The sequence below is a fragment of the Amphibalanus amphitrite genome, unplaced genomic scaffold, assembly GCF_019059575.1.
Source record: "Amphibalanus amphitrite isolate SeventyFive unplaced genomic scaffold, NRLGWU_Aamphi_draft 000512F_arrow, whole genome shotgun sequence".
NCBI lineage: Eukaryota > Metazoa > Arthropoda > Thecostraca > Balanomorpha > Balanidae > Amphibalanus > Amphibalanus amphitrite.
The window spans coordinates 1-21,937 of NW_024882006.1; the positions used below are offsets into that span (position 1 = coordinate 1).

The window sequence follows — 21,937 nt, forward strand, 5'->3', positions numbered from 1 at the left end:
TTTGTCCTTAACGTTGTCCTGTGGTTCCAGAGTCCCTGTCCTTCCATTTCCTTTTAAATATATTTTTAATCCTCATCCCTATCCCCCAGTCCTAGCAGTTTCAAATTGTATTGCAATAAAATGTTTTGAATTCTTCACATAGGTACCTAACATTGACATGCCACGTCCAGAGTCGTGGACCGCTAATACTTCAAATCTCTTCCTTCCCAATCTGACAACATCCCACGTCTCAAATGCACATTGTGTGGAAATATTAGAGGCTGCCCGTCAGTCTCTGTCTAACCGAAACCGTCACATGCAGGTAAGATATTTATTTCTATTTCCCTATGGTTAATATGTTATTGATGCATTATCCATTAAAATAGACATGGTGTAGGGTAAATGGCAAATCACGAACACTGCCAAAATCCGAGCAGCCAACTTTCAACTGCAATATCTGATATTTAGTGTAAATTGAGTTGGAATATGGCCAAATTAAATTGACAACTTTTAGGTGAAAGGTGGTGATTTGGGTTAAGGGGCGAGTCAACTACTGGGTTATTTTGCACCCATTAAATGAATCTTCTGCTACAATTCTACCCATTGAACCTCAATATCATGATCCACCTGTCCATCACTAGGTATCCTTCCTTATCACATAGAAACTTTGAATGGCATGGCAATTTATAATTTTAAATGACAATATTTTTATGTTTCTTCTGTAGGTAGGTAGGTAGGTAGGTAGGTACACCAGACTGCTATGGACACTTTTCCAAGTTGGTGGGGCAAAAAACCTAATGTTTATCTTGGTTTGAGTCGTTTGATTGAGTTGATTGATTCCTTTCATTGTCGCGTTTGAGTCGATTGAATCAATTCCCGAAAACTGCTCTGATTTGATTGATTTGATTGGTTTCCCAAATTTGTCGTGATTGAATTGATTGCTATTGCTTGAGTCGTATACAACCCTGCTTCTAACTAAGACAACCTAAATATAATTATCTGCAACTGACACGGTTCCGAATTATTGCTAACTTTCCACTAAATTGATCAGACGTGTGCAGTTTTTCCATGAGGATTCGGTGAATTGAAGGGCGGCAGTCTAAAAACGTGGCGCTATGACACCTGCCTTCCCGCAGCTGCTGTGTTGGAGCCTGGCGATCAAATGCCATATCTATTCTTCCGTCGACCGCCCTTGTCCCAAACTTTCGACATGGAGCTCATTGTCTCACCCGTGCTCCTTGCCGCAGGTACCTGAAGGGCTGCCTTCAGAGCTGCGATGATATCGATGGCTGTAACGGGGCTGGAGTCAGCGCGCTGACCGCTGCGGTCCTGCTCTGGTCAGCCCTGGTGGCAGCGGTGGTTCGATAGGTGACTCGCTAACCTATACCGACGGGTCACCCGCTGACCTACCGACGGGTCAACCGCTGAGCTACCGACGGGTCACCCGCTGACCTACCGACGGGTCACCCGCTGACCTACCGACGGGTCACTCAGTGACCTAGCAAGGGTTACTCGCTGGTCTCTGCTCGGTCACAGGCTGGCGAAGGCCCGGTGCGCCCACCCCGCACTCGGGCAGTGACTGCTACTGCAGTTGAACGGTGCTGCACGGTTCAGTGGAAACTGCCGTGGTAGCTGGTCACTCAAAGGCAACCAGACCAGGACTGACGTCTGACAGAGGACCCACGAACTCACCGTGGTGTCAACAGTGTGCATATCCACAGGGTGGCCTCCCAAAACCAGGTTTCTGTTACTGCTATATCAGCTAATGGCGTAAATGATGTGACCGACCGGCATATACATAGATGTAATGTTGCATCTGTGTTATGTCGGGGTGAGATAGTTTGTCATGCTTGGTTGTGATCTAATTATTTCGTTTTTTTTAAGCCGTAAAAAGATAAATGTTCTAGGATGTTCTTCTGATGATCGAGGTCGTTCCATTTGTGCCTCGAATAGAGATGATAATGCCAGCCATGTGAGTGCTGGGCTTTTCTCCTGCTTTTTATCAAATTTTTTTACTGTATGCTGAATACTACGGTGAATTACATATGTTAGCAACAGATCTCATTAAAGCCTGAGCAGTATTTGAGCAATGTGAAGCTGAGGTCACCTTACTAAGGAAGATGGTGGTGCATCGGTTTCTGTGTTTCCCTTTCAAAGTGTGTTTCTTTTTAGACGCACATTTGTCTGATCATTCGCTAACGTGCTACCACGATACGGCACTGAAGGCACTAAACACACGCACATCGCGCACAAATATGCCGTTCGCTTGTTTACGTGCATTTCCAGCCGCAGTTTCGTCCGTGGTGTGAGGACACAGTGGTAGCGAATATGAGTTCGTACTTGCTCTTGATGGTAAGACAGTATTAGGCATTAAATGTAAAACTGTTTGCTGTGTTAGTAATGAGAAGCACCTAGTCAAGCATGGTTCACGCCCGCACAACCACTGCTCATGAATTACAATTTTTTTAATAGTGTGCCATGGACATAATCTCATCCAAAAAAAATAACACAGTGCACAGTAGTTCAGAAGGTACCTATATTTGTTCTCTCTGTCAAATTACGCCTTTATTCGTATTGACTTAAATCAAACTGTATCAGAGAGATTCCTCTACTATTTTTTTCGTACTTGAGTTTTTGGTGATACTATCGATGCCTTCCTGAGTTGCTTTAATGCTCTGAATCTTTAATGAGCCAAGCAATCGCAAAATTGATAGCTCTATATCTTATGACGGTTATGTAAATGCTTTCATTGGAAAGACCAAATACAAGACAAACGCAGTGTTCCGATGATTGAAGTCCATACTGTCTATTTTTTCTTTCGCATTAAAAGTAAACAATGAGTTAAGAAGTTGACGATATTGACGCAAATGTATTACGTGCGAGCGGTGGACATAAAAACGTTTTGAGCCACACCCACCAATCAGTATTGTGTTTGTATCTTGGGGTGCAATGTTTAAGTGTGCATGCCGTTACTGATATGAAATATATTTTGTACGGACTTTGTTGTTTCCAATTGAATGGTATCAGCTTAAGGGCAATGTAAACTGGTGTAACATCTGACTGAGACGCAAGCTCGTACACCTGCGGTCTGACACCATAACAATCTCAGAACCGATTCGTAGCACTAACTATTTCCTTCGTCATACAGAAACCAGACCTATATAGGCATCGCGTCCTACACAGATCGTTTAAACGGAGCCGACCGTGCCGATGGCCTGTCGGGGCATCGTTTTGACACGGTGACCCCCAGCGGCGCCTCTGACGAGCGACCACATCTGTAGCTGACACCCCCCCCCCCCCGCCCGACGGGGAGCGAGCGGCATCGTCGACCAGTCACATACAGTCACAGACACACATACACCGGTCACACCGCGGCTGAATAAACCAGTCAGAGGCACATACGGAACGAGGAGGACCAGTCAGAGGCACACGCGGAACCAGAACCAGAGGCACCAACCAGAGGCACACGCGAAACGAGAAGATGTGCTGTGGCCGGTACTGTGAAAACTGGACGACAAACACATTTTATCAGCAGTAACTTGAATTATAGCGGTGTAAACTTCCAAGTTTCAAGTCACATCTTGTGCGTAACACTCCGAACGAGCTGCAGTAAAGCGCCAACGAGATGCATACATCACTGGACAGGGGACATCACTGGAATAGGGACTCAGAGCATTTACACGTAACACGAAACGTACCTAGAATCTGCGCCAGTCGGCACAGGACTGGTTGTGTGAGCACAGCCAGCCAAGTGTACCGATGGCTTTAGGCTTCCTAACAGCGTTTTACGCTTCCAGCTGGCAGCCTGTGTATGTTCCTATGTTTCGCGGAATGGGATGAGAGTCACAGCATGCCTGCCCCGGGCTCTAAACAGGGCCAAACAGCGGGCGCGGCGGTCCAAACACTGCCTCACGCCGGTGCGGCTCGTCACACTCCTCGTTTGTCGGCTCGAGCCGGGAATCACCGGCCTCCAGCGGGCGACCAGGGTGGGCTAGGGATCTCGTAGCTGACGAAATACACAACGATATCCCGCACACACATTGTATTAAATTAAAAACTCACGTTACGAATACAAACACCAGTGTATTGACTTCGAATTCATTGCACTAACTCCACCAAACATAACGCATTGTCGTTTCATTTACCTACCATGGGTGAATGTTCTAAAGACAACTATTTCGGTCGACAGGGTATGAAAAACAAAACAAAAATACAAAACAAACGGTAGGCACGGGCAACCAAGGTACGAACGACGATGGGTCCGTCCAGCACAATTGTAATTATAATGCGGCACATTTGTGAAATTCGCTGCGTCTCGTAACAAAACTTTTGCATAAAACCTACTAGACTGTTATTGGTTCGTCCTATTCACTCTTTACTATTGAAACATTGCTGGGTTCTTTGAACAAAGTGTGGTATTTCCACGAGTGGTCATTGGTCACGTGTGCTCATTGCCCACTACAGTTTGACCGTAACTTCCATCAGGCACTATCTCTATCTAATCCACAAACAAAGCACTTATATAACTCAGCGATTAACGTCTAACGAACACTGAGAGTCGCGAGAGCTGTGGGCTGTTGCCGTTTTCTTTCCAATCGCTTGGACATTTTTAATCTTCGTCTCTTTTCCATGTCATCTGAAGACTGGCGGTGATACATTGTTAGGTACACAGTGCGACAGCTTGTTGAACTGACGGTGAACACAAATATGGACGGTATTTAGCTTCGGGAACATCGTGCCGGCTGGAAAAAAATTCACGTTGTCAAATGTCAATAGTCAGTTCGTTGCACTGTGGCGTACTGCTACACATTTAAATGCAGTATTTTAGCTTGCATAATTGCCAAGCATGGTTTCAGTGTTGATCTTGATCTTAAATATTTCTGTGATGTCTGCGCTTCCGACTTGTGTGTGCGACTACGTGCCATATCTATCAGTTTTGTAGACCTCAATTCATGATTTCCTATTAACCTCTGCTTATTACAGACGCCCTTCAAATAATCTTCAGACTTCAGGTCATCGTTGCCATCGTCATCGTCTTGCCCTTAGGCATCTTTCTTATTGATGGTTCCATTTAGCTATCAGACGGTTTACTAGCTGCAATCCCTCGGAGCTTTTAGTCCGCTGTTTTCTGCCGAGTCCCTCTATGATAAGGCTCCTGAGTAGGTATTCTCCAGTTTCCCATGGCTCTGAGGTCCTCTGTGATCATAAGTTTGTTCGTTACCTGTCGGGTGGACTGGGAGGTGCAGCAGCCAGTGTCAGTGCCAGTAGCACGTGTTGAACCACACCTGTGTTTGCAGCCAGCGTTAGGGCCAGCGCTGGAGCCAGCAGCCAGCCGCCGCGGCGCACTACCGCCGTGTTGCAGCCGTCGAAACTGTCACAGGCCGAGATACAGCCGTGGACATACCTGAAACACACGGCAGCGCTGAATTGTGCAGTTCAGTCACAGTTCAGCACTTAGAAGCCGCAATCTTCAGCTTGCAGGCTGCTCAATGACGTGGAATTAGATGCAACTCAGGTCTACAACGTAGCTAACAGTTAAATGTTAAAGGTAAGGTTACATAATAATGAAATCGCACCGTAATCAAGTACCGTTTTTATGAAACTGACATTCTTGCCGCTCAATACAAAACTCCAAACAGCAACAACCATCACCCCGTATTTCATTCCGGCGCGCGCCGTTACCTGTCCTGAAACTCGAAGCTGCCGCAGTGCGACATCCGTGTCAGCTCCGTATCGATGGTCAGCGTGGCACTGTCCACGGCGCAGTCCCTAATGATCATACTGGTCCCGTCATCGCCTGCGGAAAGGTCAGTGTGATCAGTGTGGAACGGCTCAGAGCGGAACGGTCAGTGTGGCAGTGTGGTGCTGTCCACGCCCACGGCGCAGACCCTTGAAAGTTGAATTATCATACTGGTCCCGTCATCGCCTGCGGAAAGGTCGGTGTGATCAGTGTGGAACGTCAATGTGGAATGGTCAGTGTGGAACGGTCAGAGTGGAGTGGTCAGTGTAGAACGGTCATTGTGGGTCAGTGTGGTACTGTCCGCGAGGCAGTCCCTAATGATCATACCATAGTGCCGGCACTATGTACTACATACATAGTACCGTCATCGCCTGAGAAACACAGCATATGAAACGTTACGACAAACACATTCAACATGTCACATATTCGGCAATATGCATGTAAGAGGCTATCCGCAACCAACAAATAACCAGTCAGTTTCTGACCCGAAGAAGGGTCGCTTATTTACTGAAAAGGGTTCTACATTACAATAGAGGAATTCGTAGCGTACGTACAGCCCTCTGCAGACTGCGTGGTAGGTATTCTTTTTTCGACAAAAAAGAGAATGACGCAAATACCATGCTATCGGTCATTCGGAAATCGTAACAGCAAGACGCGCGAGACTCCACATCTTAGATTGGCATCATCACCGTATTCATTTTCCATCTACAGTAGTTCGGCAACAAAACCCAAAAGTTTATATTTGCCCCCAAAACAAACTTTTGCATTTTGTTGCCACACGAGGCGCATACTTCGTTAAGTTATAGACCTAATCGAAGGAGTGGAGCATGGCGCATCTATTTGCTATGAGTTCCGACCGACTGATAGCATAGCCTTTGAGTTATTATCGGTTTTGTCGAAAAAAGAATACCTACCACGCAGTCTGCTGAGGGATGTACATACCTACACATCCATGAGGAAACTGAAAAAGATTCAACGGCACCGATAGCACATCAGCACTCAGCGGGCAGTCTCCCCTCGCCATCCCATGCTGCCGGCAAGTTGACCGGCGTATCAGCGCCATCGTTAGCTGGGGCGGCGCCGCGGGGTCGGTATTCGCGATCCGAGCCTGATTAATGGGCGTGACCCCGGCCCGCCCTGTCCCACTCAACGCCGGAGGGCGCCCCCCCCCCCCTCCCTTCCCCCCCGCCCACCACCGGTCATACGATACCGTCCCCCACGGCAGCGGCCATAGGTGCCACCTGACTGAACAGTCAACACCTATCTCTCTGATTGAAAGGGGTCGTATCAAATTGACGCCTAGCCCGCACCAGTGCCAATATCAGTCGGTAGATAGTTATCTACATTCTACAGGGCTATCATATTAACACTTTTAGAGTAAATTGGCAGCACTAGAACAAACTTGACCAACAAAGATGGAGTCGACTTGGAACGATACATCACTGTGGCCTTAGCGGAAATAGCAATGACCGTGTGCGTTGCGCGAGCCTCATGGTCAATCTAATGGTCAATCTAATAGACGAGTCTCGCCATAAACGTCTGTAGAAATCACCAATATCATCGCATCTGGGCAGAAAGTTCCTTTGTTTCCTTACGCCAGTGCGGCCGCCCGTCTCCCTCTGGTAGTAAGTGCAGAATGGTCGAATGAATGCAACCATTTATGTGCATCGGTCTTACGGTGGACGCAGGAATAGACACTGGACACTGGACAGCCGCTGAGGAGTGAGGAAGTCTGTCCCTGTACACTGATCAGAGGAAGTTCGGAAAACATTTTTTCCTTAAAAACAAAAACAAAAAATGTAAGCCGATACTTACTGTAAAATCCTGAGAGTTTAACACAGGCGCTGGCAGGGAAGAGGCCGTTCCTCTGTTTTCTGCAACATAAACGGGAGTCAGTTCACACCAACAACAGTTAACAAATCTGGTGAAATCATTCTGGTAAAAGAACTTACAACGGATCGTGAGTGCACCGGACCTCCGACCCCAAATGACCGGCACTAAGCCGACGCGTCATAAGTACGCTATCTGTATGAGCACTGTGCATTGCGCAATGTGCACGGTGTCGTCCGACCCTTTAGACGAGCGGTACGGCGCGCATTGCGTCCGGCGCGGTTACAGTGCCGCCTCTGAGGGCGCCCCAGTGCCGCCCACGGCACAGCCGGGACCGTAATGGTCCGACAACGGTTGATACTTAGCGCCGGATGAGAGCGGCGACGTCGTTAATCACAGCAGACACCTCAGTCACGCTAATTGACGGATGGCCAGATTAAACGATAAATGATCGCTCTTCAGCTGCACAAAAAGCTTTGGTATATAGAACAGCCTAAGTGTCTCACAAAATCGAGTTCTTTACCTACTCAAGAACGGACAAGGAGTACTTCAACCAAATTTTCTGAAATCTTTAAGTCTTGACCTAAAGTCTTCTGTACTCGAGAACGAACAAAGAGCTATTCAAGCAAATTCTCTGAAATCTTTAACTTGAGCTAAAGCTGCAGCTGAAAATATTGTCAATGTACAGTGAGAAAATATCGTCACTTCAACGTGAGAAGATTGCCTTATAGCTTATACCTATCGGTGCACTTTTATTGTAAAAACAAATGCGTTAATTTTCTTGGTGGCTTTTTTAGCATTTATAAAGTGCCTAACCATTTTTAAGCACGCCTGCAGAGCTTTCGGGAATAGCGTGATTTGCAATCGATAGGCCAATCGGGACCAGGATATTGACGGTAACGTATTTTTGTGGACCCGGCGAAATCAATTGCGACAGCCGCCGTCTTATTAGCTGGCCGGGCGACCCACACGTCAATCACATCGTTCGGATAAAGGTCAAAGGGCGAATCAAAAGCTGGGAAGGTGAGACAAAGTTACTTGACCTTGAAAATTTATTGTACTTTATTGAATAGAACATAAGTTATGGCCATACTCCTGTGCTGAGCCTTTGCGCCCCTGTCCCGATGACTTCGTACCCTAGCAATCCCTCCGTTCGCGATGAGCCGAACCCTCCCCCAATATTGTCATCCCCGCTGATTTTCGTACCTGCCTCCCATGCAGCCGGAGACGAGCAGGTCGGTATAGTTGTTGTGGAACGGGTCCTGACAGCGCGGGTCGGAGCCGTTCACGGAGCTGCACCGGAAACAGTCGATACCGGACGCCGCTGCCGACGGTCAGAGAGGTGCTGTCAGCTCCGGCACTGCACTGGCAGGAGTGGTCAGAGGGGAGCGCTCTGTGGTGCGCATGTGAGGTACCGAAAAGAATACCGAGTTGCGAAGCCAGACGGATACGGCGAAATACGGCTAAGGAGAATGTAGCAATGCTTCTTGCTGACGAGTGCCCTCGAAGGCCATGCATCCATTCCGGAATGTTAACGTTATTGCAGTTGATATGCGCAATTGAAATACTGCAACCTATCTCCTTCCATAGCATTCAGTATTTTTTGGCGATAGCATTAAAAAAAAAAGTGAAAACGCATCTAGCTTCCTTGAGTACAATTTCACGGATTCATATCACGCTGCCAGCCGGCAGTGGGGCTATTTGGGGCGCCGGGCGGGCTGTAGCGGATGGCTAATGGGCCGTGCAAGACCGGCGCCCGTTGGGACAGCCCGTCTCCTCGGTCCGCCCGGGTGAACGGGCCGGCCGACAGCTACCATCAGCGACTTTCAATCGAGCGATCGGACAGCGGCTGACCTTGACAGCAAAACACGACAGTCACGAACGTTTTGTGAAGGAATGTGAGCCCGCTGGCTGCCTGGTAATCGCGTGATGGTGAAAGCTTCAGCAATAGGACATCAAAAAGTCATGCAGGAATTGAGCGTGACCAGACGAGAAAATGACAAGCGCCCAATAAATGTGCTTTATGTGAACTGAACCAGTAAAACCATTGCCAACGGCCCTACAGCAGTTAAGTTATGACTGGAGGACTTTCCTATTGCAGCCGCGCTCGTGGACGGCCGAGCGCCCGCGCTAGGTAGACTGCGCCACAGCACATCTGTGTCCGGCGGCACAGCATAACCTCCCCGCGTCGCCGTCTCACCGTGCGCAGTGGGTGGAAGTGGAGTTAATAACTACTGTTAACGCCAGACCCTTTGAAACCCTAATTTTTCGCGATTATTTTTAAATGCGTGGAGGAATTTCAACCAGGCTCAGGACATGGCCGTTTCAAGACAGGCCGAAACTTTTACAATTTAGATATTTTATCGCCATTTCAATATTTCAGGCACTTGTCATTGACTCGTAATGTTAACTGTTTTTCCATCCTGGATAGAGGCTTTCTACGTCATATGACATTAGGCTCCGCCCACGACTACGGCATTGACCCGTGCCCATCAGCGACCTCTGTACAAACGACACCCCTGCCATCTGTGAAGGACTATGAATTTCGCTGACGCTTCACGTGCTATGAGTCAATTGCAGCAGACGGTCAAGTAAATGTTAGGCTCTTGTTGACTGTTGTATATAGGACCAAGAGGACCATCACTCTCTCACCTATCCGTGCTTCTATCCTCAGGATACTGATATCCTTCTCCTCCACGCCACAACCCCCCTCCGGGCTGGACAGGCAACTTTATCTCATGCGGGCTGCTCCCTTGGAGCGGCACCGCTGCTCCCGAGGGAGCGCACCCCGTAGCCGGGTGCAGTGAGTGCCTTGGGGCTGGGTGGCCTGTCCTCTGGACGGGCTCAGCCCCGGCGACTCACTAGGGTGCCTGTCCAGACCAATGTCTCCCCCTAATTCCTATCATCCTTCCGGCTCTGCAATGGTCTTGTCGACCGAGAGGGCCTAACCCATCAAAACAAAACAAACAAAATCACTCCTCAACCTACTACTCAGTCGTGCTTCGAACAAACGTTAACAATTCCTAACAAATACGATTTTCGATGTAGGGTATCTGTTTGAAATACGAGGGAGCCTTATGATGTGAAGCGAAGGCAATTAACTTATTATTGCGTTGTTCGATGGTTGCATAGCGATGTACAAATCGGCAGCTACTTGGTGACATCCGACATCCCATTATCGCATTATCTGCAACGCCATAGGCTTTAAATACAGGTGAATATTTCCTAACCTTATGTCAGTTATATGCCATCTGCCCGTCATTTGCAGCTTATAAAAAAAAAATATCAGCGAACATATCAGCATTGTAGAAGCAATGCGCATTGAGCATTTATGGCTCCTTAGTCATCATGTCGCTCTCTGGGCACTGTCAGCCAAGACGCTACGCACAACTCCGCCGGCTTTCGGCACCGCTCGACCGTCGCCGCTCCCCGCCACAGCGAGAGTGACCGCGCGCCGGCCCGAAACCGCCGCAGGCCAAGACCACAGAGGCTTGGCCTGCGGCGTCATAACGTATCACAGACTGACTGGTGATAGCCTCTACACACCGGATGAAAATCTTGCTCGAAATTTAACATTACGAGTCAATTACAAGTGCCTGAAATCATTAGCGTCGCCACGGGGGGGGCAAGCGGGGCAGCTTGCCCCCCCAACCTCGGACCGGGCACCCCCTGAGATCGATACAGATCCGATGAGATTTTGGAGTCGGGAAAAAATGGGGGTACCTTTCTGAGAATGCCTGTGAGGTCAGACTCGGTTGCAGCAAGCAGTTCAAACCAGAGTCTGACTCGCAGTCGCCAAAGTCTTGAAGACTCCGATTCCAGACTCGGAAATGTCAATGCTGTGATTCATTCCACGTTCCTAGTTCGTTCTTTATTACATTTTACATACGTTTTTTCATAAGTTTTGGAGTGGTGATACAATTTTCGTTCAAAGCGTGAAACGAAATCTTCGGGGCCTTTCTCAACTCTCGTCAAATGTCTGCGACAGGCTCAAGTACAGTACAAGTGTTGCAGGGCTCATGAGCTTGCTTTAACCCTCGCCCGTAAACGGCGATCTGCCACCTTCGCCCATGCAGGGGGGGGGGTTGGTGCGACCCCCCCCCCCTTGGCGTTTGAAAACGGAGCGTCGTAGAGCTTAGCGGAAAAGACCAACGGATTGCTCTCGCCGAGATCTCGCGATTGGTGGTATATTTTTTGGTCCTAGGTCAACATTTGACCTACTTTTGACCGGTCAAAGGTCAAATTTTCGGAAAAATAGACTTTTTTCAACTTTCCGCGGCGATTGCGGCAAAACGGTGGGAGATATCGACTTGAAACCTTCACTATCATGTTCCTTGATCAATTCTCTATCGTTTGGTATGTATTTCGTTTCCCTAGCTCTAAAAATGGCGCGTTGGGAGCGCCGGAAGTCGGCAAGGTCACAGTCGGCGGCAGAAATTCGAAAAATCAAAATTTAAATTTTTGAAATCTGATTGTATTTTTGGTTTTGGAAGGTCCATTTGCTCCCTATAGAAGCTAATATTGCTGCATATTCCCATTGAGGTGACAAGAATTAGCAAAATAGTGGTTCGGGCGCTTTTCAAAAATAGTACCGGACGCTGCTCCTCTTGTGACGTCATAGCTCCGTGACCTGACCTGACCCGGTCAAGTTTCTTATACCATATGATAGCCAATACTTGCCCCAACATGCATGGGAAGTTTCATCACGATCCATCAACCGATGTCCGTACCACCGGCAGGAAACCTCGGGCGTTGGCACTCAGTTTGTGAAAATCCGGCCGGAGGCTGTTCCCTTTGTGACGTCATAACTCCGTGACCTGACATGACCCGGTCAAAATTTTTTTATCAAAAGATGCGCAAGGGTTGCCCCATAAGGTACCCAAAATTTGGCGGCGCTGCGCGCCGCCGTTTTTGCACTATTTCCGAAAAACCGCAGGGGGGGGGGTTGCACCAACCCCCCCCCTACATGGGCGAGGGTTAACCCTCAAGGGCTCCTAAGGAGCTCCACTGAGCCCTAAAGAAGCCTTCAGAGGGCCCAAACCGGCCTCTTAAAGTCCCACTGGTGTCCATGTTCTCTGAGGGCCCATACAGGGATATTTGAGCCTTCGAACATTTCTGAAAACCTGGCCTCTGATAGTTCAGCCAAACTTTTGAGGCGACAGACTTTGCTAACCCCAAGCCGGCATCTGAGGGGTCACAGCTCACGTGTCCCTCTGAGGTCCGCAACACATGTTAATTATGTCCCTACGTAGGGTCCTTAGGGATTCGACACAGACCCCCAGGGTTCACACTGCTATCCGAGGGCTCCAGGCTCACCCTGGGCCTAGTCTCTTAGCGCCCGCCGCCCACACTGGCTTCTGAGGGCCCCACCTTGGGCTCGGAAAGCCCTAAAGCACCACGTACACGTAAATATTTGAGGTGACCCACGCCGATCTCCGGAATCCTAAGCATGCTTCTGAGAGTCAGCACCGACCCTGAGTGGCCTAAAATGGCCTGGAAGTCCCAAACCTATCTCTAAGGGATCCCTTGCCGCTATGCCGTGCGTAGCTTTTGGTTCCGTTTAACAGTTTTTGTTCGCGTTTGCATCGCTTCCCTTCACACGAAAAACGAGAAACTTTTGTTCACACTCGAGTGAACAAAACACTTCCTCTCACTGGAGCAAAGATGAATTACTTCCGATTCATACTTCCGACATTCACTCTCCGCCGAATGCCCAACTTAGCTACGATCGGCGGCTGGGATAAGTCCTATGCATTTCACGTAAAACCTCTGCATGCGTGCGTGAATGGAGGTTTTAGCAGGGTGATCCGACTAAATGGAGCGTTTTTCACCTTTTTCTGGGCAATGATCATGAGCGTCGAGCGTCTGCACAGGGGCCCTCTGCACTGCGTCGGCAATCGCAGCCACTATATACTATAATTCTACCAGTCGTTTTTGTCATGAAATTTCAAAATTTCGAATTTTTCTATAAAAAAATTACATGTCATAGCTAGAAGGAAACCTTTGTCGCCATCGGATTCCTCTCACCATTGCGCGTCGAATGATATGTAAAACGAGTGAGTAAAGACTGGGGAAAGGCAAGTTTTAACACAAAAGTTGATTTTGCCCCCCCCCCCCCAACCGAAAATCTCTGGCGACGCCTATGCCTGAAATATTGAAATAGCGATAAAATATCTAAATTGTAAAAGTTTCGGCCTGTCTTGAAACGGCCATGTCCTGAGCTTGGTTGAAATTCCTTCACGCATTTAAAAGTAATCGCGAAAAATTAGGGTCTCAAGGGGTCTGGCGTTAACAGTAGGAATCACATGTTTTCTGTTTTATGGAAGGTAACAATAAAGCAGCCGAAAAAGACGGTCACGAGCCAAAAACGCATCCTCGATTTGATTTCATTATCGGTGGCATTCCTTTTCGCCTTTTACGTTTCCATGAATCATTCGTTTCTGTAATACGGTCATCTTTCCGTCCCGTGAATCGGCCGCCCTCCCCCGCGAGCCATCGATCTCACACCCAGTGTCCGTCCCGTATCAATCACTGCCGGCCCTCTGCCTCCGCCGGCGCGCCGAGTCGCCCGCGCTCGTCGTGTTGACGCCGCCGCCGGATGGCGTCACGCCCGATTAGGCCGCCTTCTGACGGCGATTCGCGGTCTGCGCGGGCCACGCGCGCCACATTTCCGGAGCTCATTTGGCGCGCTGGGCACTCACCGGGCAGCAGCAGCGGCAGCAGTGTCAGGAGCAGCGGCAGCGGCCGCGGACGGCGGCGGCGGCCGTCTGCCAGCGGGGCGCCGCCAGGAAGCGGGCACCGGATCTCCATCATCGGCCGCCGGTGGATCTGCCGGCCAGAGCCGCCGTCCGGATAAGTGCCGCTGAGAGGAGCGCGCCCGCCAGCCGCCCGCGGCCCGTTCGGGCCAGCGGGCCGGACGAACGGCTCCGCCCAGAACCATAGGCGGCGGAACGGGGAGGGCACCGGGGCACCGTGCCCCCCTTTGATTTTGGCATTTTAACATTAGCCCTATGGGCGTTGCATGGAAAGAATGGGACCAAAAGTCGGCAGTGCCCCCCTTTAATTGAAGGTGTTCCGCCGCTACTGCCCAGAACCCGGTCTGCGACCAGGCACCGTCCCAGGGGTGGTCACTCCGAACAGCTGCTATGCAGGCATGAACGAGACATCAAGGAGACTATATACGCTTAATGTGAGATTCATAATAAGCTTTGCAGGTGACGGTGGCTAGCCTACCAATCATCAGCAAGGTAATTAATACTTGATATTAATCAATGTGCTGTTGGAGCCTGAAGCCACACACTAAAACATTTCATTCGCGTATAAATTACAGTTCGATGTCTTTATCAAAGTGACAAAAAACAGACAGCTAATTCTTATCATATTTCTCACTCTCCCTCCCTTCCTCTCTCTCTCTCTCTCTCTCTCTCTCTCTCTCTCTCTCTCTCTCTCTCTCTCTCTCTCTCTCTCTCTCTCTCTCTCTCTCTCTCTCTCTCTCTCTCTCTCACTCTCTCTCCCATCCTTCACCTCCTTTCTACCCTATCCCGCCTCTTTCATCTCCTCTCTCTCTCGTCTTTCACCGCCGTCTCTCTCCTCCCGTCTCGGCGTGATTGCACGTGCGGACGCTGTCCGGGAGAGATGGAGCGGTCAGCGCGGCACCGTCGCGGCCCAGTGGTCAGTATGGCCCTTCCCCTATCCCCCTCTACATTACCTCTATAGCTCGCCACGCAGGAGACACGTTATGGATGCATCGCTGCTGCCGTGCTGCTTGGGGGTAGAGTGCACCAATGGTAGGTAGGTATGGCCACTGGAGAGAGAGAGAGAGAGAGAGAGAGAGAGAGAGAGAGAGAGAGAGAGAGAGAGAGAGAGAGAGAGAGAGAGAGAGAGGGAGAGAGAGAGAGGGAGAGAGAGAGAGAGAGAGGGGGGAAGAGAACTCTGGAAGAGAACGTGATTAACGATTTGTCTCGGAAAGGACAATGGAAGCCCTGCATGAATAAAATGTACAAAAATGTGAGGACTAAGCCTCCAAAGCTTTTTCTCCTGAGACAAGTCGCATTTGACGTGCAGCTGCAAATGGCCGCTAAAAGGTCGTTTAGTCATCAGTTACCTTCTCGTCGATCTTCCCGTCGCCTGAGAAAGACTCAGTAGGCTTGCTAATGGCATTCAGCATGCAAACAGCTGGTCAGGATATTGGGGACGCGTGCCTTCGGTCCACGAGGCTCTCGTGAAGACTGGCGTAAGCATGTCTGCCACAGCTAACCGGGACGCCAAAAGCCCATGCGGTAGGCGCCTCGAAAGTGTGGCGAGTGCGATTGTTATAAAAGAACGAGAGCAGCGGGGTCGAGGTTTGGACAGTCTTAACCCGCGCCCCACTGGGGGGGGGGGGCTATTTATAGCCCCTCCTCCCGTTTTTCTGCAATAACTTCCAAACCGCTTGTTGTATCGACGCCAATCTTTCAGTACCTTAGGCTGCATCAATTTGACACCTTGTGTCAAAATTTGAACTTCGTACCTACTATAGGTCGGCCGGAAATGACGTCAGAGTGACGTCATGTTCGGCCGATTTCGACGCAAAACATTGAACCACGGCAATCGCTCCCAAGAGCTCAGTTTTTAAGCTAGATCTAATTTCTTTGCATGAGAGGACTCAGAATAGACTGCGCTATCAAACTGCTATCTCGAATTTTCGAAATTTTGAAAATTTTGAAAATGTTATATAATAATATCCAAAATTTATATTTTTACATTTTTTTCAAAAAGTTTTTGACTTTTCGAAAAAAACGGAATATATATGACAGAACGCATGCCTATGACTAACTCAAGCAAGTTTTACCTAAATATCTTCAAAAATGGCCAAGTTATACGCATTATTGCAAAAAATTCACAATTATTTATTTTTCAAATCAATTTTTCAGTACGTATTTGACATCGTACGCCAATATAAATAGCACCATCGTGTTCCTGAGCTCAAACGGCATCCAATAGACACCTTTTTTGTTAAAAAATTTTAACTTCAAAATTTGACCTTTTTTGACCTGAAAGTGACCTAACATAAGCTAAATTCGACTCAAAATGACCTCGAATAACACAAACGACATCAAATTCGAAATCTCTGACCTAAATGGACCATAAAACATGTGTCACGTGACCGACGCATGATATAATATTTTCGTGACCTGTGATGACCTGACCTTGACCTGAAAATCAAAGTACAAGTTTGGTACCTTCAGGGTAACTAGAGCATCTGTTCCGAGTGTGTGATCCAAAAATGAGCCTGGTCTGACTTGTAAGATGGCGGCCAGAGCCCAAAACGTGATCAAGCCAAAATGCTAATAATTTTTACTTTGACCTGACCTGTGACGTCATCGGTGACCTCGAGGTCAATGAAATTAGGTTTCGCTCGACAGTTTTTCCGGGGCTATCAGACGCCGTTTGAATTTTGACGATCGGCCCGATAGTTTCGGAGTTAGGAGGGGGGGCTATGAATAGCCCCCCCCCCCCCCCAGTAGGGCGTGTTATACGCAGACCCCAGTGGGGCGCGGGTTAACGAATGCTGTCTTGAAATCTGTCGAATGTCATACTGAAAAGAATGCGAGGATCCAAGTTTAATAGGCCGCCGCGGAACGGCTGGTAAACGCTATCACACTACCCCGTCGCAATCAGGTCTTAAAAGGTGCATATATTGTGCAGAGGTTGTCGAATCGATATTTTGCCCGGCAGAATCGATATTTTGAGTCTTGAGTCCCACACCCCACCTACACATACCTGAGTATGGATGTGCCCAGTTCGTTCCCGAGGAAAATTACATAAAACCATAAAAAATATAATGGCAAAATTACGACAATATTTGTCAGAACTCAGGTAGGTATTCATCCAATATCTTGCCGACGTACATTCTCATTGCTAAGTAAGGAAGTTAGAAAACATACGTAGAATATCCATACCAGCTTTCTGGTGCGTAGGTTCAACATATTACACAAGTTTTTCTTTTACATGGTTTTGATATTGTAATTACTTACTTTATTCACCGTGAAATTACCTTCATGAATGAAAAGTATTCCTTGCCCTTGCTGAAATATCTTCGAACAGGTAAAAAATTGGTTAATTCATCGTGCATAAGCGTAATGCTCAAGATGAAAGTGCGCTGTTAAATATCCACTGCCATCATAATAAGGCACCTAAACACTCAGCGCTAATTTAACCACTTATTAGCTAATAACCCAGTTATAATTTTTGAACTATACTCATGGGAAATATTGTCCAATGGCCAGCTCCCCAGTTGGCAGCCCTGCCCACCTGTGAGTGTCGAGGTAGCTGCGGCGAGCCGCCCGCTCTCCGGCGCCGTACGGTTACATCCCGCTGGGACCCTCCGCCCCGTCGCCGCGCCCACGCGTCAGCCCCCGACCGCCGGCCGCACAGCCACGCCGCGACTGAGTGGCGGCGGCGGCGGCGGCGGCGGCGGGCAGGGAGCGGCCGAGGGCCCGACAAGAACGGCCCGTCCCCCAGATGACCCCGGCCCGCCACACGCAGCGCCGCCGGTCGCCACGCCAGCATTAATTATTCGACCGGCCGCTGTATACAGGGTGTCTCAAAAGTTCGCTTACAGGTACCAGCCATGCTTTTTTGTCAATAATTCTGAATCAACAAGAAATTAAAAGTCGAAATTTCGCATGGGCATTGGTGACAACCTTCCTCAAGCAGTCTCATTGTTTTCAAGTGCATTCGACCCTTCATGAGCTCACAAAAAGGGTTCACCTCTGACCATGGGTCAGGCACGAAAATGTAGGTTGCAAAGTCGGGTATGTTGTGAAACTCTCTGTTTCAGGAGTAATGGGAATGGTTAAGTCGGAAATGACACATGGCTAAGTGTCGGCGAGGATGAGTGCAACATGATGATCATCTCATAAAAACGGTGGCTAAAATTTTTGAAGGACGAAACCATGCGAGACTAACGGCATTTTGAACGACCCTCGCACGACAGCAGACTCGTGTTCCGGAAAGCAGCTGAAAATGCGGTCATAACTATTGAAAACTGGCAAGAAACTCACAGACAGAGGTTACCCATTTTCAAAAAGTGCAGGTCATCGTAAAATAAAGGCAAATTATAATTTAAAATTGTTTATAATATCTATAACGCTAATTTTTGGGGACAATAACACAAAAATCGTCAATGCCAAGGACACCTGACCCTCCAAAATTGTCAGTTATTGTAAAATTTTATCTAACGAAGTTTCAAGAGGCAGATCTGCAGCGAATAATTTTCTTTTAAACACAAAATCCCGATAAAACCACACAATGGACAGGTTTGGGCCGTTTACAAAGCAGAACCTCTCCCGAGGAAAACACTCCGCAACCGAGCGAAGGTCTTGGCATGGGGAATGACGAGCGCTTGGAATTTGCAAAATTTGCACAATGTGTCTGAGAAACAGACGTCCGACACATTCTGCTACCATATGATGCGAAAAATTTACTCCTGGCACTTCCCGTTTGTTCAGGACTGGGGTCGTTTTGAAAAGGAAAATGGCGCTTGGGATGTCGGCGCCAGTCATTCATGAAGGAGTTAGCGCCAGAGAATGCCTACAAAATACTCATGAATGGTGTCGATTCAAGCTGTCGGCTTTCAGGGAAAATCAGATGTTGCCGGGGAGCTAGTCAAAACTAAATCCGACGCAGAAACTGCAGGGGATTCCCCTGCAAGAGCTTGAAAGCTGGTAACCTTTTATCAGCCTCCGGCAGCTGACGGAGCAACAAAAATCGGTATGGGCAAATATTTTTGGAGATACAACAAAGGGGTTGGTTTCTAACCTTCTTAATCAGTTGTCAAAGCATGCATATTTGTCTAGTGTACACACAGACACCAAAACCTTATACTTTTGGCCGGTTCTTAAATGCTTTATTGGCATGGGAAATGTGTAAACGAACTTTTGAGACACCCTGTAGTTGAGGCGACCGGCGACGGATATCGACGGACCACACAGTCTGCTGCAGCCGGCTCATAGCGCGGCATCCGCCGGGCACGTGTCCCAACCGTGAACACCGGCCATCGACTTCAGAGCGATAACAACTACACTGGAGCGGGCCGCGCCCGGTTCAGACTGCCAGCAGTCGTCGGCAGCTGTCAGAGACCGACAGTAGGTATTAAATCTGACCGGGCACTGAGCTTACAGATAGTCACAACTCCCCTACGAATTACTGACTAAATATCAGAACAGCGTTAAAGGGACCCTCCCACCTTAACATTAGATTTGAGTTGAGATAGCCAAAATGGGGTCCCTGGCTCACAATTACCGGTTTCGGCACTCACAACATCGAGAAATGCCTTAAATCGGAAATATTGAATTTCAAAATTGCAGCATTTTGATTCAGAGGGGCTAATGCATAGGAATACCCCTCTGAATGTGTGACGTCAGTGAAGATATCTAACGATTTTTAAATGTTTGACTAAAACGTTTTGTAGCACGCGGTGGTATATGCTGCTTTGCGCGCAACAAGTGCCGCACTTTCAGCTGCCAAACTATTGCTTCCAAATAAAGTCGCTAGGAACAGCGGAGATCCCAAAAAGTAAACAAAAGAAAAAGTATAATATCTTGAAAACCGGTGAATATTTTTCGGTGAAATTTGGTAGATATTCGTTTTCGCTCTTTCTGAACCGAGCGACATCACTTTCATGCCAATTCATAAACTTTTTTGAAGGTGGGAGGGTCCCTTTAAGTACAAGGATTCTTGGTGCAGCAATGAAGCTGAAGTTTGATGATGCAGGCACATAAAAGGCCCTCCAAATAGGTCACAGATCTCTGTTTACTAAGTTACCTACTACAAAACCATTCAAAAACCGTACCAACTAAAATTGAATGAGGAAGTGTGCCACAAAGTACGGACTTTAAAAACGCAGCAAGCAGTTGCCATTTTTTGAGTCACGTGAATACCCTCAGCCCGCGGCCTTGTGGACGTCAACGCACAGGGCGCATGGCTCAAAGTTCACCTCAAAGTTAATTATCCTTCGGGTAGCCGAAATCGATACCCAGTCTCGAAGTCGGCGGAACGCCACGGAAATCAGATAAATACGGTACCTTATATCGAATTTAGAGGTTCTGATGGAACAGGAAGAGAATATCAAATTTAACGGGTCTCGTGGGACTGAAAGAAAATATCACATTTTGTAAGGATCTCGACTCGGAACTGGCCAAAGAAAGCACCAAGAAAATGGCATTCTCTTCTCCAAATTTGTTAAAATCATCCCATCCACCCATAATGCTTAGGTACATTGAATTGAATTAATTTGTATGCAGTGGTGCGGGAACTATACTTTCAGGCTAGAGGGGCACACCTGATACTTTCTGGAACACAGGGTACCCCTAAATATAGCTTTCTCACCGGTTTTAGGCCACTTATTTTCCCCTCTGGCCTTTTTAACGAAAATAACGAAACGAAAACATTTGCAAAAAAGTGAGATATTCCGTCACGTCTGAGTCATAGAACTGCCTTTTTGGTAAGCTGGAATAAAGGTTTAAATCTTCCACATGAGCTGTCAAGCCAGGTTAAGAAGTTTTTTTTTTACTTAAACGTTTTCTTCCCTTCAGTATTCCTTTGTGACCCATGATCGCTAATTTAGGGAGGACAAACTGCCCCGACGATTCCTGGCCCTATGAAAAGTTGTGGGGGCAGGCTGCCCCCACTGCCCCCCCCCCCCGGCTCCCGCGCCTATGTTTGTATGTTGATTTATATGAAATGTTTAATCAAAGTTGTACGCGCACAGCGTACCTTCATTCCTTCACAGGTTTTGCTTCGTCGAGAGAAAAGTTTCCGCATACCTAAGTGAAGCACTGTAAGCGTAAATCTTATTCATGTAGGTACTTAATTAAACGGAAAAGTCGAAATGCATGTGGTTGCCGTTTTATGTCTAAACAAAAAATAAATAAATGGCGCTAGGCTGGCAAGATCATGTCCATCGCCACCTCTGCAACTGAGTGCCAACATACCGGTGTCAAGTCTTCTAAAATGTGTCCGTTCTCTGACCCAATACGCCGCGCCGGCCGGCCGGCCGGCCCGGCGCTGTAAGCACTGCGGCACAGCATAACTTTCAGGCGTCCGTTAGCAGTGCCATCTAGCGATGAATTCATAAGCTAGGTATCTAGCCGGGACGTAAACGCCTCACTTTCCGCGCCGATACCCGTTTCCCTCGAAAAGAGCCAGCGACTGAGGAACAGGCGGGGCCGGCGGCTGTGGGAGCCCGCCTGCCGCCGACGCGCCTAATCGTGTGGAAGTCGACGGAGGTGCCTCATTTACGCCCCTCTCCCCACCCTCCCGTCCCTCCCTCATCTCTCCTCCGACCATTGTCGCCGCGGAGGCCTTCACACACCCCTCCTCCTCTATTTTCCCCGCTCTCCCTCG

General features: G+C 48.3%; 1 protein-coding gene and 1 long non-coding RNA gene across 2 annotated transcripts; one reads left to right on the forward strand and one right to left on the reverse strand.

Moving 5' to 3' along the window:
* On the forward strand, nucleotides 1–2,977 carry LOC122393011. The gene is made up of 2 exons (XR_006258612.1): nucleotides 1–301; nucleotides 1,227–2,977. It is a non-coding gene; the product is annotated as an uncharacterized LOC122393011 (long non-coding RNA).
* Nucleotides 2,978–4,004: 1,027 nt separating this feature from the next.
* Nucleotides 4,005–17,976, reverse strand: LOC122393012. The gene is made up of 6 exons (XM_043388501.1): nucleotides 17,843–17,976; nucleotides 14,251–14,377; nucleotides 8,756–8,873; nucleotides 7,535–7,593; nucleotides 5,662–5,776; nucleotides 4,005–5,383 (listed from the first exon to the last, which is right to left on the reverse strand). Exons 2-6 carry the CDS (start codon nucleotides 14,360–14,362, stop codon nucleotides 5,197–5,199), a joined length of 591 nt encoding a protein of 196 aa, XP_043244436.1. The 5' UTR covers nucleotides 14,363–14,377; nucleotides 17,843–17,976; the 3' UTR covers nucleotides 4,005–5,196.
* Nucleotides 17,977–21,937: the final 3,961 nt, after the last annotated feature.

Bases quoted from the DNA above. Each gene is read 5' to 3' on its own strand.
- LOC122393012 (XM_043388501.1), bottom strand. From the start codon at position 14,362: ATGATGGAGATCCGGTGCCCGCTTCCTGGCGGCGCCCCGCTGGCAGAC. The intron at 8,874-14,250 runs GTGAGTGCCCAG...GACCGTCGGCAG, and splicing joins GCTGCCGCTGCTGCTGCCCG to CGGCGTCCGGTATCGACTGT. The intron at 5,384-5,661 runs GTAACGGCGCGC...CGTGTGTTTCAG, and splicing joins AGCTTCGAGTTTCAGGACAG to GTATGTCCACGGCTGTATCT.